General features: G+C 44.7%; 1 protein-coding gene across 1 annotated transcript in view; it reads right to left on the bottom strand.

Annotated features, from left to right (window-relative positions):
• The window catches only part of EPHB1 (EPH receptor B1), a 409554-nt gene that overhangs the window by 54469 nt on the left and 339238 nt on the right, over positions 1 to 15847 (bottom strand). The window contains exon 10 of the mRNA XM_070433462.1: positions 9370 to 9492. Within this exon, the coding sequence (XP_070289563.1) occupies positions 9370 to 9492 (123 nt within the window). The remainder of the gene's footprint in view (positions 1 to 9369; positions 9493 to 15847) is intronic.

The following is a 15847-nucleotide window of genomic DNA, read 5'->3' as shown; positions in this document are numbered from 1 at the left end:
TTAACAGTTTATATGCAGTTACTGTCACAGCAATTCAGTATCCTGGGAGCAGCAAACACAGTGGAACTACCTCATGGTCAGATGTCCCTGCCTGGCTAGCCAGGTGGCACCAGAATATTTAGGAAGCAATTTATCAACTTTTATACATCAGTGTGCGAAGTTTGGAAAAGTGCTCCAGGTGAGTCTGATGCTCCCCACAACACACACATGAATACCCCAGGTGAGGACTTCCGTTCTACTCCTGTGGTTCCCAAAGTTGGTTGGGAGACCTGGATCCCACCTCCCGTGATTCTGATTAGTTGGTCTGGGTGCAGCCTGGGCATGGGTGTATTGAAAAGCTTCCCACAGAATTAACTACATAATTTGTGAGGCCTGATGCAAAATGAAAATGCAGGAGTCCTTGTTCAAAAATTATCAAGAACTTTGAGACTGTGAGAGCAGAGCACTAAACTACCTGCAAGCCCTTCTGAGCACGGGGCCCTGCATGACTGCACTGGCCACAGGCCCCTCAAGCCAGGCCTGGCTGCCCAGGTGGTTCTAAAGTGCAGCCAAGGTTGAGAACCAGCCAAGGATCTTTCAAATAGATTAGTTAGTAAACTGCCAAAGGCTCTGGCATACCTGGAATTTATCTCTACATCTTTTGAGTTCTTTTGAAAGCAGTGCTTGCATGCGGGCTGCCTCTCACTGCAAAGGGCCGATGCAGAGGACAGGCATTATAGACATGGGTGGGGAGAAGGAAGGGAAGAAGGAAGAAACCAATGAGTGTGTGGCTTTGGAAAGTTCTATCTGCATGGAATGGTGTGGATCACATGACTTTCCTAATTGGAAAATGTCATCCCATTGTTTAGTGTTTGTGGCTGATGTATCTTTAAGTGCTTCTAATACTTCAGCTTTAAATTACATCCTGTGTGGGTGTCTCATCATATAGTTTTTAAAATGGTAAAATAAAAACATGCTCTCCTGAGAGGCTTTTTGGGGCAGTGAAACTATTCTGTATGATTCTACAGTGGTGGGTACAAGTCCTTATACATTTGTCCAAACCCATAGAATGAACAACACTAAGAGTGACCCCTAATGTAAACTATGGACTTGGGGTGAAAATAATGTGTCCATGTAGGTTCACCAGTGACGGATGTTGATAATGGGAGAGGCCGTGAGTGTGTAGGGACAGGAAACATATGGGAAATCTCTGTTTCTTCCCATTACTTTTGCTGTGAACCTAAAACTGCTCTGAAAAAAATGAAGACTTAAAAAAAAAAGCTCTCCTTGGATAGGGAGAGATGGACTCTGAGGTTGGTCACAATGGTGGTGGTCATTACTGCTCTCAGAAATGCGCTCTGCAATCACTGGAAAGCAGTGGCTTAAAGAACGGTGATTCTGTAAAAACAGCTCCTTTCCTGTCTGGCAAAGAAATAACTTCATGTTCTCCAAGCCCAGAGGTTTTCAAAGCATCAACTGCAAAGAAGTCACTTAATCCATTAGCCTCACTCAGAGGCTGTGCTCCACCCTGTAATGAAGTGCCCCCCTCCCCAGTCCCCAGCCCAGTTGGGGGAAACTCTGGCTGGGAGAAGAGGAAGAAGTCTATGCCAAGCCCTATACCCAACTTTGGGCTCATCACTTCCCCAGCCTTAGCTTGCTCAGCTCTACACAATAAAAAGAAATGGACTGGCAGCCCTTCCTAACAGGGTGTGGAGTGTGTGAGAACATGCTTTGTAAACTACAGACTGTTGGAGACACATGTGGGGAGGGAGTGGGGATGGAGGTGGAAGAGAAACGGAAGGAAATGTAGGTTTTTGCAGCCTAATGGAAATTGGAGGAGGTTTATGCGAGACACAGCAGGGCTTTTTGCCAGGGGAGTGGGAAAGTCTAGCTGCCCTGTCTGGGCATAGAAGCCTAGGGTGCTGAAGTCTGGGGGCTCTGGCCGCTAGCATCTCCACAGTCTCATAAGGAGTGGGAGTCAATGGGCATATTGTTGTTATTAGTAACGAACAGAAAACCAAGGCCTTGGGTGGCCGACAATCCAACAAACTGCTGTCACCAATGATCTTTGACCATAAACTATTCTTAACAAACTATTTTTTGCTTTTTGGACACCTTCCCTATAAGGAGGGCCAGAACTTGAGGTCTGTGGTGCTTTTTGATTTGCCACGATCTGAGTTATAAAGAGCTTCCGAATCTCGTGGCCATACACTTTTCATTTTTTAAATAATTCATCATCCTTAAAAAAAAATATTTTCAACAAATCAAGCATTATCATTATATTTAAAATAGATGCTTATAAGGAATGATTGGGTAGTGATCGTGGTTGATTCTTTCCATGCAGAGCCTTTACTGACAGTAATTGCAGTCAGCCTAATTTTGGACTGGCTGGACTTTGATTGGCACATGTCTTTGCAGCAGACCTTGAGCCTCTCCTACAGAAAACCTCCCCAGGGCCAGGACTCCGCTCTAGCTTCAGGCCAGTCTGGTGGCCAGTGGCTCTCAGCAGGGGCTCTTAAAGTGTGGTTCCTGCCCTGCAACAGCCGCATCACCTGGGACCTTATTAGACAATGCAGATTCTTGAGCCCCACCTAGACCTACTGGATCAGAAGCTCAGTAGGTGAGGCCTTGTGACTTGGGTTTAACATGCCCCCGGGTGATTCTGATGCGTGGCTCAAATTTGAGAACAATTACCCTGGAGGCTGTCAGCTGAGAGTCATTTAGCCAGTTCCTGTGATTGTCCTCCCAGACAGACGGTGAAATTATTCCCTACAGGTTTCAGCTGCTTGCCAGTTCCCCTTTCCTACCTTCCTTGACAAAATGAGGAAAAGAGGAAAAAGAGGTGCAGCCGCATTAAATACCTCAGCTATTAAATATAAAATCAGAAGGAAAGGATTTTCAATTTTTGAAAATGAAACATCCAACCTGCCAGCAGGTATTTCAAGCAGTAGCTGTTGGCTGTGTGTAGCGCGAATCTACACACAACTGCACTTCTTTTTTTTAGCAGCATTTTGAAGTCACAAACTGCCTTAGGGGGAAGGTAAGGGGGAAAGCAGAGCTTCTAGTTACTAATTCAAAATTCCACCAGAAAAATGACTTTTAAAGAATAAATTTAAACTAGGTTTGAATTTCCAGCAAGTTTTATTACACGAGCCTGTGCAAGATAAGTAGGTTATTGCTGAACCAGGGATAGTAAAACCATGGCAGGCTTTCCCCTACCTCCTGACCCTGTGCTCAGGGCAGGCATTACTAATTGATTACAACCCTATTCCTCCTTCTCAGCCGAGTCCCCCAGGTACCCATTATCAGGCTTCTGGAGTTGAATGAGATGGAACAGCCATTGTGTTCATAATAGCTAATACTGAGATGGTGAGAGCAAACTAGTGTTCTCTTTTCTGGTAGCTTTTTGGGGTTGTTAGACAACTGCATACCTATAGACCACTTATTTTCCTAACGTAAGCAAGGACAGATAATTAAAAATGCTAAACATACTGGGTTTCATTGTTGTCTTTCTTAAGGCACAAAATTGATCCTATTAGGAGAGGTGGGCCCGATGATGGGACCAAGGTATTCCAGGAAGAACATGCTGTCCCCAGGAAATGTGGGATAATCTTTGCAGCATACAACATGGGCACAGTAAATTCCAGGATCCGATCCTCATTCTCAGCAAACAGGCTTTGGCATTCCAAACTGCTGGGTAGAATTTACCATCAGCAGCAATGTCTTGGTATACTTAGTTGCTGTTTTCCAGAACAATAATGAGGGTTATGGTCACCAGACCCAGATCAGCCCTATTTGGGTTTCAATTCTTACTCTACCATCCACTCAACTAACAGCCTGACCTTAGCAAGTTATCCCCTAAATGTTAATTCCCTCACCATTTTCAACACACACACACACACACACACACACACACACACACGGCTATTATGAAGGTTAAATAAAATAATGTTTATAAAGTTTATAGACCAGTGTCATGCACATGATGAGTACTCAGTACATGCCAAGCATATTAATTATAATTACTGAAGACATCTATTTGCCTTCCTCTTCTAAAACTGCCTTCTGTGACTCTTACCCAATAGGAGGCTACCCTCATGTTGCCCACCCTTACTCTGAATGAGCCCAAGAAAGTAAGGGTGGCAGGTGGCCTTTCTATCAAATCATCCCCAAGAAATCCATTCTCTTCTTCAAAGAGAGGTGACAGGCCTTGCTGGCCCCATTCTCATTTGTACAAATTCCCTTTCCCCAAATCTCTTCACCCAGCCCTCTCACCACAAGCCTCCTTCTCCCTCACAATAAGCCATCTGTGGAAATGCTGAATCGGCAGCTGCTGCAGTCAGAGGAGGATGTGTTTATTAATTAAAATACAATTGGCATATCTTCCCTTGGATGACACCTCCTGGTGACACCTCTACCTACATTTCCATGCACTTGACAGTCACACTCAGGGCAGCTGCATATAGTTATATAGTTTACACACTGCAGGATTGCCATCCATACAGTAGGGCCCAATCATACATGGCAGCCCTGGTTTATGCGCTGGGTGAATCTACTGAGCAAAATGGCCAGAATTAACCAGTGAATTGGAATTCACCTGTTAAATGACTCCTATTAGTCAGATTCATGGTTACAAAGAGCTGATATTCTCCAAAGGCACCAGATGGCCTTTGGATAGAAACATCAATTTTTTCCATTATCTTCAGGGATAAGAGGAAAGGCTGCCCTTCCTTCATTCCACTGGGCCACTTTCAGAACACCCAGGAGCTCACTCCACCTCTCTCAAGTCTCTCCCCAGTCTCCCAAACTCTACCCAGCTCTTATCCCTGTAATGATTTTTCCCTGAGGGTCTACTTTCATTCAACCATATACAACAAAGACTTAACTGAGCACATTAGGCTAGGCATGAGACTAACGAAACCACTCATGTCTCCTTGTCCCCACAGAACGTTGAGCCCGGTGATGAAAGATGGGTATTGAACAAATAATTACATAACAACAATGAGTCATTATAATTCAGTTTTCTTGAATGGTATCATACCTGGCTCATAATTACTATTTTATTCCTGTATTTAATACCTTCCACACTTTAGAAGGCTCTTTGGCAGTTGATATAGTTCTTCAACCTCATAATTTCTAGATTTTACTCTATTGGCCTTCACTTGCTTGCACAACTACCACTTCCCATACACTGAGGGCCAGGCAGCCTTCCTCTCCTTTCAAGATGTTTAATCTGATGCCCCTTATTTCTGGCCATGGCATTTCTTCATGTCACGTTTCCCATCAATACCAGTCACCAAGCCCAAGAGTTACTCCATTCAACATGATTGGATACATTCTGGTTTAGACCAGTTTAGTTATTTTAGTGCAGCCTTCCTTACCACCCTGGATCCCAGCATTTGCTATCTTAAACTCTCTCCAGGCAAAGCCCCATAACTGGTCTCCATGCCTCCAAGGTTGTACTGACCCTTTCCCATCACCCCTTGCTAGTCCACTCCAAACACAGCATATATCAATTTCATCTCCCCACCTTAGTCCTGTCACTCACCCTGCTCAGAAACCTCTAGGACAGCAGTTCTCAACCTGTGAGTCACGACCCCTTTGAAGGTCGAACGACTCTTTCACAGGGGTTGCCTAAGACCATCAGAAAACACATATATAATTACATATTGTTTTTATGATTGATCACTATGCTTTAATTATGTTCAATTTGTAACAATGAAAATACATCCTGCATATCAGATATTTACATTATAATTCATAACAGTAGCAAAATTACAGTTATGAAGTAGCAACAAAAATAATGTTATGGTTGGGGGTCACCACAACATGAGGAACTGTATTAAAGGGTCGTGGCATTAGGAAGGTTGAGAACCACAGCTCTAGCAGTTCACCATTTTCTACAGAATAAAATCCACACCTCAGTCTCTGAGTCTCTAGGCCTTAGCCTGATTCTCTAGCCTCAATGCTCATTATTTATCCTCAGCAAGTCCTTCTCCCTTCCTTGTTTTCAGGATGCGCTACACAGAGTTTCAGCCCATCCAAAGCCTCCCAGGTCCCTCTTCCCTGGCTCCTTCCCTGCCACCAAGCCTCTCCTCCCACCTCCACCTATGTTTCTCTGAGTCCCTCCTCTTAGCTCTCAATCACCTATCCTCCTATGTGTCTATGTTAGACAGTAACCCCTGCAGGACAGCATTGCTAGGCATTCAGTGTATTTTCTGGGATCCACTACAGTTGCAGGCACAGAGTCAATGTTTAATGAATAAGGATCTTGCACTCCCAACTTAATCTCTCCTGCAACAAACATGACCCTTTCCTCTGGCTCCAATTCAACAGGCACAGGCTGGTTCCTTTGCAAATTCTTTGAAATAACCTTGCACAGTCCAGAAGTGTGCTAATAAGTGTTAAGCTATCAGCTCTCCATAAAGCAAAGAAACAAATACCCCTGATTTGTAGCATTTGCCAATTCCCATGGTGTAAATACTCCTACCATGGCGGATGTCACGCGACCAACAAGATATCGCTGAACATGGGGCTGGAAAGATTTGTAAGATTTCCAGAAGCCTGGGACAAAGACCTCTGCCTGGTCGTTGCTGACCACCCTCAACCAGACATCTCTCTCTTGAAGTAGACAGCACAAAATTGGCTCTTGCAAGGTAATGAAGCTCGCTCCAGCACACCATTGCTGGAAAATCATGTGGATTTTCTTCTTTGTATCTTAACTTTTCCTCTTCTGTCTCATTATCTCATGAGTTTCACAAAAACTTACTTTTTCTACTTGTGTGAAAGCTCAGGCCCAAGATTATTTCCTTTGTGAAATCTTCCTGATCCCCCTACCCACTCCTTGAATAAGGCTGAACATTGCTGGGTTGGCTCAACACTTTGTACACACCTGTGTTGGAAATAACATAAAATACTGAGCACGTTATTATTGGTCTGTTTGCCACTAAGACTGTCAGACCTATGAGGGGGAGAGCAGTTTGTTCACCTCTGGAATTCTACATCCAGCATGCAAGATGTGTTCAGAAAGAGGCTGATGAAGAAACAAGCAAAGGAAGGACAAATGACTTATGATTCTTCTTTTCATGTTTTCATATTGCAACCCAGTTTTTGCCCCCTGCTCCAAAATCTGGCAGGTGGTTAAGAGAAATATTGCCAATTACACTGTGTAAATCTTGCCTTACAAAAAAAAAAATTTTTAACTTGGCCTTCGTACCAGCTCTTTTAGCACAAAGTGAAGCCAGTCTCAGTGAGGCAGGGTGTGGGAGAAGCCAGAGTGGGGACAAAGGAGAAAAAGAACTGGAGAATGGAGAAAGATTGGTTTCAACCTAGAGTGTCTACTGTTAAAATGGCACCAATCATGCAGAGTGGATTACTATCCATAGGGATTAGCTCTGGGATTTCATAATCTCAAAGAGAAGGGTGTCTGACTGAAGGTGGTCAACAGCAACCAGGCAGAGGTCTTTGTCCCAAGCTGCTGGAAATCTTATAAACTGCTAAATGTATCAATCCTTCCTCAGTATCATGTGAGCCACAAAGAAGACTGAGCTTCTCTGTGCAGAATACACAAACGTCATCAAAGGCTACACAAAAATTGAAGGTGAAGGATGAAACAGGCCATCAATTGCCCCTTTATAGGCTTCCAGTAGTTGGTGAGCTCACCCAACATTATAATTCCCTGGCAGGATCATAAGTGAGAAGGCTTTTTACTCCTCCCCTGACAAAGGCGGAATGGGGCTGATGTGTGCTTTCTGGGATGAAATGCAGTCCAGGACACATTGTTCTAAGCACATGACATAAATAACAACATTAAAATCACTAGCACCATTACCACATGACACAACCACAATTAATAACGTAGGGGAAACAGGGTGCAGGACTGAACATCCACCTCGCCAACACTCCTTCTAGTTTACTGGAGAAATCTGAGCCCCTCAGAGTACTCCACTTTATCTGGTATCCAGCCTTCCAAGGCAGGATCCTTAAGTATGTCAGTGTCTAAGGAGGAAGAGAAAATTATCTGCACAGAAGTGAAAGTCGTGGTTCAGTAACATATTTAATGAAAGTCAACGGGAAATATGTATAGACTCATGTGGATCAGATCATAGCCAGCCGGCTGGAACTCCTGAGGGGCTGGTGGGAAAAGAGTGGCATGCCCTCTCTGTGAGAGTGCCAGCGCCCACCACAGTGATGCCATGAGGTTGGAGCTCTTTAAGAGGAAAACCAGAGCATGAAAATGGCGGCCTAATGGGGCAAGCTTTCAAATGCGACTTCCAATTTCACAGATGGCTTTTTGACCCCTCAGTGCATTAAGGGAGGCAGTGAATGGAAGAACAGTGACTTTCCCCTAAAGATAATATATGAAGTGGCTGTCTGTACGACTTTGACTAGACATATCTCATGGAGTTAAAATATAAAATATTATGGGAAGAGGCAACTCCATGGCTCTTCAAATATATGAATAAAGACATAGGAGCTAAAAAGACTGAAGCATATGAGTGTGGTGAGAGCTTAAACAATGGCTAATACAAATTAAAGAAGAAAAGACAAAGAATGTTGTAGAAGAAAATAAAAGTAGGAAAGAAGACATGAAGCAAACACATCTTTAAGAATACTCAAAAGCAGCAGCAGAGGAGACAATAAAGAGATTACTTATAAAGTAATGATACTTTGGGATATTTTGCTCATTTACATTAATAAAGCTGGGTTCACTATCAAACTGACTTAACTACCAATCCGTTAAAGGAAGATGAAAATTCTGGATCAGTCTTTAGGTAAGATTTCCTGAGAGCATCTCAGGCAGTTAGTTCTCGGTAAGGCTGGGTTTTTATTCCCAGCAGTAAGATGGATGAGCGCACACATGTTTTCTGGGAGTGAAACTTGTCATGTGTTACCATTCATATCATAGATGTTCTGTAGAAAATATAGTTATGGGTGAGTTTTCTTCTGGATCCAGGGCTTCCTCTTTAATCCATCATGGTCTGTTTCTAAATGCATGCACGTAGGAAAGGAAGACTGAATGCATGGGAAGAAATCTTGGCCCAAAGGCATGGAGATGTCATTGTCAGTGAGTGGGATACTAGGTCCAGCTTTCTAAAAATTTCTATTTTTTTCAAAGTCTTCTCAATTGAGCACTCTACATCTTTTTCCTTATCTGAATTTGGTGGTCCATTTCCAGAGCTATTTCTGAATCTTTTAAAACTACAGCTGACTTCTCTGCAACACCAAACATGGCCACCATGATCAAGGTCCCCCAAAGGTCCCTAGAAACACACTGCAGATGGCCAAACTCATCTCCTAGGGAGAAAGATGGTAGAGGACACCTAGAGTGGTGGGCAGAAGATTTTTGGACACCAAGAATACAGAAACGAGGGGAAGGGAGAGCCATACCTGCTCCGATGACCTCTTCAATTTTCACAAAAGATACATCAATCTCCTTGGCAAACTCCCGGACAGCTTCGTTGGGGTCCTCATAAGTGAAGGGGTCAATGTAGATCTTCATCCCTGGGGAGCCTTGTTGGAGGAGATAAGCAGGGTTAACATCCCGAAGAGGAACGGTGGTCATTAAGCACAGGCTGCTGTCCCCAGCAGTGAGGGTGTGGCTGGGGGGTCTCTCCTGCACCCCAGGCTGCCTCTCCTTGCCTTGCTGGGCCTCACCATCTCCCTTCCCTCCGGGCCACGCTAGCCTGGTTCTCTGTCCTCTACTTCTCCTTCTCCTCCATATTCTCTTCTGAATTTGAGCTCTTGATGAAAAGTGGGACAGATTATTTATAAGTGACAGATCAGGACCAGTTCCCTTACCGGGCGCTCACAGAAGGCAAGGAAGCTGATTGATGCCAACCCAACGCATTAGCGGAAAAGTGGTGGTAAAATGGTAGGGCAGATATCAATATTTATCAACTTGACAACTTTCCTGAGTGGAGGCCCGCCGTTAAGGTTATTACTGACGGCTATGTCCAGGGCTGGAAGAGGGATGAGGATGGATTTTAAAAAAGAAGAATTTGCTATTGGAAAAACCTCAAGATATAAATACCAAGACAGTCTACTAGAAGAGAAAATCCGAAGAGGGAAGCACAGAAAATACTAATAGAGAAAAGAGCAGTGTCTACATAAAAAAATGAGGTGGAATGAAAGAAAAATTGTAATTGAACCCCCCCCCCCCCCCGCTTTCAGACACACTGAAGTATGAAAAACGAATAAAATGGTGAACGAGAAACATATAAAGAAATATAGACTTTGTCACTGATGTTTACAGTGGCAAGATAAATAGAGAATTGTCACTGCAGAAAAAATAGATTAAAAAAAGTGGAAGAGAGGGGACAAAAACAGGAAATGGAACCCAAGAAACAAATGGATTCATTCACAATGTAATTCTTCAGCATGTTAGCTGTGTCATTAGGCAAAGTATGGAGATTGTTTTCATGGTGGTGGTGTGTAGTAAGACGGTAAGCTTTGAAAGCTAACCAACACAGTCTAGCATCCCGTCCTGGTGAAGAGGAGGCATTTTCCCTGCTCACTGATGCCGTCAAGGTCATGTAAGAGTCCGGTTAGCAGGCCAGGCAGATCTGGAAATGCACAGTGCTCTATGCCCTCAGCTGGGGCCCAAGGCGCAGGCTGGACCTCAGGTTCCCTGAGCTCTGCCCCTCAGGGCTGCATCCCCCACTCTAGCTTATCCTCGAATGACTCCAAGCCCTTCACACATGGTTTAGTTTTGACATTTTCATCCAAAAATCTTCTGAAGATTGTTCTACAGCTTCCTCAAATTAGTGTTGGCTTGGTCACCGATTCATTCAAGGATCAAAATGCCAGAGTATAATCCAGAGGGAGAAGGAAAATAGAGGAAAGTATTGAAAGGGATATTTCTTTAAAGCCAGAGAGAGCCAGGTGCCCTGCTCAGAGGAACTGCTTTTTCTGAAAGATGGGTTATTCCCAGTCGTTAAATAAAATTACTGGTAGCATGCGGGAAGGCCTGCTTTAGGACAATCAACACCATCCTAGCATGCTCCTTGGAAACCTGGAATGACAACATGGACTTTGGAATCTGTTGACTAAAATTTGGACACAGCAAATAGATCACCTTTATACTAGAATGTTCTAATCCCTGGGAGATGCAGGAGAGAAATGGGGAGAGGGAGAGAGATGGGGAGAGGGAGAGAAATGGGGAGAGGGAGAAGGAGAGGGAGAGGGAGAAAGATGGGGAAAGGGAGGGGGAGGGGGAGGGGGAGGAGGGAGGGAGAGGGAGAGGGAAAGGGAGAAATTCTACTTTAATAACAGTAGAGAAGGGGGAAAAGGGTGGTGGTTCATCTCTTTCTCATTTGGTAGGGAGAACAAGTGAAGAGGAAGAAGGATTGAGGACAGGTTGAAAGTGTCTAACAAAGCCAGACAAGCAGCTCCAGAAGCAACACTTGAGACAAAATTTTGAAGGCAAGTGGCTTATCTGGGCCCTGATCCTAAGAAGTCCCTGTGAGTGAGTGGGGAAGTAAGAAGGAAAGGACGGCAGCCTCTGGAGTGTGCTCTCAAGCCACTACCACTGTGGGGAACTGAAGCAGGCTTCAGCCCCTGGGAAGCTCTGGAAACCCCGGAAATAAATCACCATATGCTTCAGAGCTGGGCCACCCCGTAGAGGAGGGAGCTGTGTTATTACCACAAGATTCTCATCAGTCATTGGCTGGAGCTGCTTGACCTGCGGTGCAGGTGGGTGGAGAGGCTCCATGGCCAGAGAGAGCATTTAGGTCAATTGGGTGAAGGGGGTCAAATATATGGTAACAGAAGGAAACTATATTTTGGGTGGTGAACACCCAGTAGAGTATACAGATAGTGAATTGTTATACACCCGAAATTTCTAAGTGTTATTAATGAATGTTACCTCAATGAATTAAAAACACACAACAGAAACAGATGCTATAGGTGGAAGTCAGCCTGTGTGCATTGGAGGGGTGAGGGCGTGAGAGGAGGATACAACAGACCCACGCAAAATGTCAAAGGGACCACAGCCAGTGTCCACAACCTGTGACTTTCCCCAAATTCTGTGCTGAGAGGAGGTTGAGAGCTTAGATGCTGAGGCTCAGAGGTGAGGTCAGAACCCCAAAGACTCTTACTAACTCAGTATAATGCAACTAGTCCATATCCATCTCTTTGACCAATTTTCTCCTCTGCCAATGGAGGGAATAACACCTCCCTCTGGGGTGGTGATGATGATAACCACAGTGCAAGTGACATGCCTAGCACAGTGCCTGATGCACAGAGAGGGCTCACAAACTGATATACGTGAGATGATTACCAGTAAATTGTTCTAGAAAGTGTCTGGGGAGGTAGGAAGGGAAAGCGAAGTGGGGTGGGCAGTGAGGGACATCAGCCACTTAGGGTTATATTAGCTACGTTAAAAATGACTACATTGTTATTTTAGATCAAGGGCTTTGAAACGATGTATGTTAAGCTGTCCTACAGGATCTCTTCCATGGAACTTAATTAAACAATCTAGAATGTGCTGTAATGAATGGTTTGCAAGTAAAGACATATATAAGGATGAATGAGAAAGGATTCTCAGTTAATGAGCTTTACAGATACTGGCCCCAATGAGTTCTGGGAAGGAGCTATTCCCAGAAGGGAATGGCTCATGTCTTCTTGATGGTGCCAGGATTCTTTTAGGCCAGTAATAGGCAACTAAGTGCACCCAAATGGGAGAAAGTTCACACTGTAATGACCGGTGCAGTTTACTCACAGAGAGGTTCGCTACCTTGCTGGCTTGTAGAATTATGGAGTGTGAGTGTGTGAGTGTGAGTGTGAGTGTGTGTGTGTGTGTGTGTGTGTGTACCTGCACAGCTGCTATTCTGGGGCCAGGGGTTTTGATTGTTTCACAAGAAGCAGAGAGGTTGCAAGGAGCCTAGGAGTGGTGAGGTGGTGTTAATTAGAATGCCTGGCCTCTAGGCAACAGTAGGGATCAGTCCTTGTTTACCTGAAATTGAGGATCCTATTGCTACACTGAGGAAAGGAAACTGACATCCAAAGTCTAACAAAGGCTCAAACTCAGTGCTTTTCTTCTGATGGGGTCTGATAGGGCTGACCTAGGAAGTGGTCCTGGCCTACAACCTCTGGCTGGGGGCGGCGATGGGCTGTCCTAAATCAGAAGAGTGATGCGGCTGAGCACCTCACTTAATGGCTCCCCCTGCATCACCTCGTCTCCTCGTCTCCTCTGGGTGACACTTCTCTCCAGGCCTCTCTCCCGTGTTACAGCCAGCCTTTCTCAAGTCCCAGATGATGATGAGAGAAAAGAATGCCTTGAGCTGGGCAGAACAGGTCATTTGTCTTTCGGCTCATTTTGCGTTTCTGCATAAATCCTGCATCAGCCTGTTCCTGCTCCCACTTGCCAGTGAGCAGTTTTTAATTATCAGGAAAGTGGTATTTAGTGCAATGAATCACCAGACAGTGAACAAGGAATTCAAGTCAGCTGCCGAGTCAGGCAGCGCCAAATGTTTGGAGATGGGGCTCAGAAAATGCTCTCAGATTGTGAGTGTTGGGGAAATATTATTAGTGGCACTAATCATAATATCGAATGTAATCTAGAGAGATCATATAAGGCCGTTTTATAATGCTCTGTCCAATGCTTCACATTATTATTGTTAATATTCTATATTTATAACATTTTACAGTTTCTGGTTATTTTTAAACATTGGGCACGTACCTTTGGCACAAAACTGGTGTGTATGGATCTAAACTTCTGATTGTTAGTGCCTTGACAGAGGAAAATATCTTAAATTTTATGATCTTCTATTAAAGATCTAATTTGTAGATGTTTGTTCTCTGACCTCAAAACCCATTTATGCTATTGCTGGGGTCAAAGCCTGGACTGCCTAAAGCTTTAAAGGACCATAGTTCTGGGAGATTTGCCAAATCTTAAACATGAACCATGGCTTTAAATATATTCGGTTTGGGGAGAAATAACTTAGCCATGATCCAGAGTGTTCTTGCATGGCATGGAGAAGTCCTTGAAGCAGAGGGAACCCCTGGCCATTGTCAGACACCCCGCCTCATTAGATCAGGGTGCTGTCAAAAGTGACGATGCTGGGACAAATTCTGGGGATGCTGGCAGATGTGTGGGGTGATTCTAAAAGGTCACTTGTCAAGTTTACAAGTGCCAGGTTTTCAGGGCAGAACAGAAGCAGGCTGGGAAAGGGCCAGTTCCAAATAGTAGTGACATTTAGGGATGACAAGCGGAAGGAGAAGACTGCTCCTCTTCGGCCCTCGTGTGCATTCAGAAAGTTCAAAATCAGAACCATGGACATCTGTTAGGTCCACGGATGGCATGGCAGTCTGGGAGGCATCAGGGGTGCCAGGAAGAGCCCAATACCAGCCCGGTTCTAGAGAGGTAGTGAGTTAGGGTATTTTCAGTCACTGATATCTTGTGTCCCAATAGGTTTCACAGTCATGGAAAACAGGGAAGTGTGTTTCCATGTTTCCTACTCTGAATCCAGGCCAGATTTAGTCATTTTCGTGACTCACCTAAATCTGGTCCAGATTCTAAGCACAAGAGGGAACAATTTAGGGAACTGCATATAAAATTCAGACCCTGGAGGGGACTTCATCCAATCCTCTGTCTCAATATGTGGAGCACCCCTCATTTTTTCTCAGCACTGACTAGACACCCAAACAGTATTGCTCTAAGGACTGTGGGAGTTACGGGGAAAATACAGCTCGTGAAGTTCTTCGGGCAATTGAGACATGAAAGAATTGGGGTACGGTGCTGGAGAGTCTAGAGTAAGAGTCACACTTAGAAATAAGCTGTGAATGCTGATGAAAGCAGGGAAAGCAGGAGGCTGTGAATGTCAGTCTTCAAGGTCAGAGGCTTAGCAGGACAAGTCACATGGTCATGCATTGGAGAGGGAGAAGCTTGGAGTGTCATGAGGCACAGCTCAGAGAGAGGACTGCCATTTCCTGGAGTGAGGAGACTGTACCCAGCTTGAATGTGGAGAGAAGGGGAGACTCAAGTGGAACAGCGCTGATGTACTAGCACAAGAGGACCTTGATTACCAAACAAAGGCATTAGGAATGCTGTGGTTGGACACACAGAGCTGACAGCTGTTCCATCAGCAGGGGAGGGATGTACTGAGCAAGGCATCTGGGAGTACATTTTGCTGGTAGGCTGCAGCATTCACATGCATTGTCGGGGAGGAGCTGGAGGCTGAGAAGACAACTATGAGGTTGTTGCAATCATGCAGGTAGGAGATAACAGGACTCAACCATGAGAACGGAAGATGAGGCAAGAGAAATTTCAAAGGAAGAAGTCACATACTTGGTGAGCAACTAAAGATGGGGAATGAGGGAGGGACAAGAAGAATTCAAATCAATGCCAATCATCTAGAATGAAGTGGTAATGTGAACCAGGTCATGGACTTTGAGCAAGAAACCCTATTGATAAGGAAGTTGGCACATGTGGTTTTTGACTGTGAATGCACAGATGAAATATACAAGTGCTCAGAAGACAGTCATACAACAGAATGGAAACAGAGCCGGAAGACAGGTCCTGGAGTTTAGATTTGACTGGCACCTGGGTGGTAGTTGAAGCTGTAGATGTGAAGGGCTGAAGACCCAGAGGTTTCTTGGATTGAACCTGCCAGGAAAGGTCAATGGGCACTAGAAACAGTTTGCTCTACCTGCTTCTGAGGCCTGAGACCAGGACAATGGGTGGTTGTCTTTCTCCATGAAAGAGCAGAGATCGTGGGTGCTCAGCCAGGGCTCGGGGAAGAATACAAGAGGGGAGCCCTGGGGTTGGCAACGAGCTTAAAGAGCAGTCGATCCGAGGACCATCTTCCTTCCACCTTCTGTTTGGAGGTTTCACCACATTGTCACTCTTTGTTCTTAAAAACCACAG

This window comes from Myotis yumanensis, unplaced genomic scaffold (genome assembly GCF_028538775.1).
Source record: "Myotis yumanensis isolate MYYU_CA2020_CCGP unplaced genomic scaffold, mMyoYum1.0.hap1 SCAF_14, whole genome shotgun sequence".
Taxonomy (NCBI): domain Eukaryota; kingdom Metazoa; phylum Chordata; class Mammalia; order Chiroptera; family Vespertilionidae; genus Myotis; species Myotis yumanensis.
Note: the sequence above shows the minus strand (reverse complement) of the source record. Positions and strands in the feature narration are given on the sequence as shown.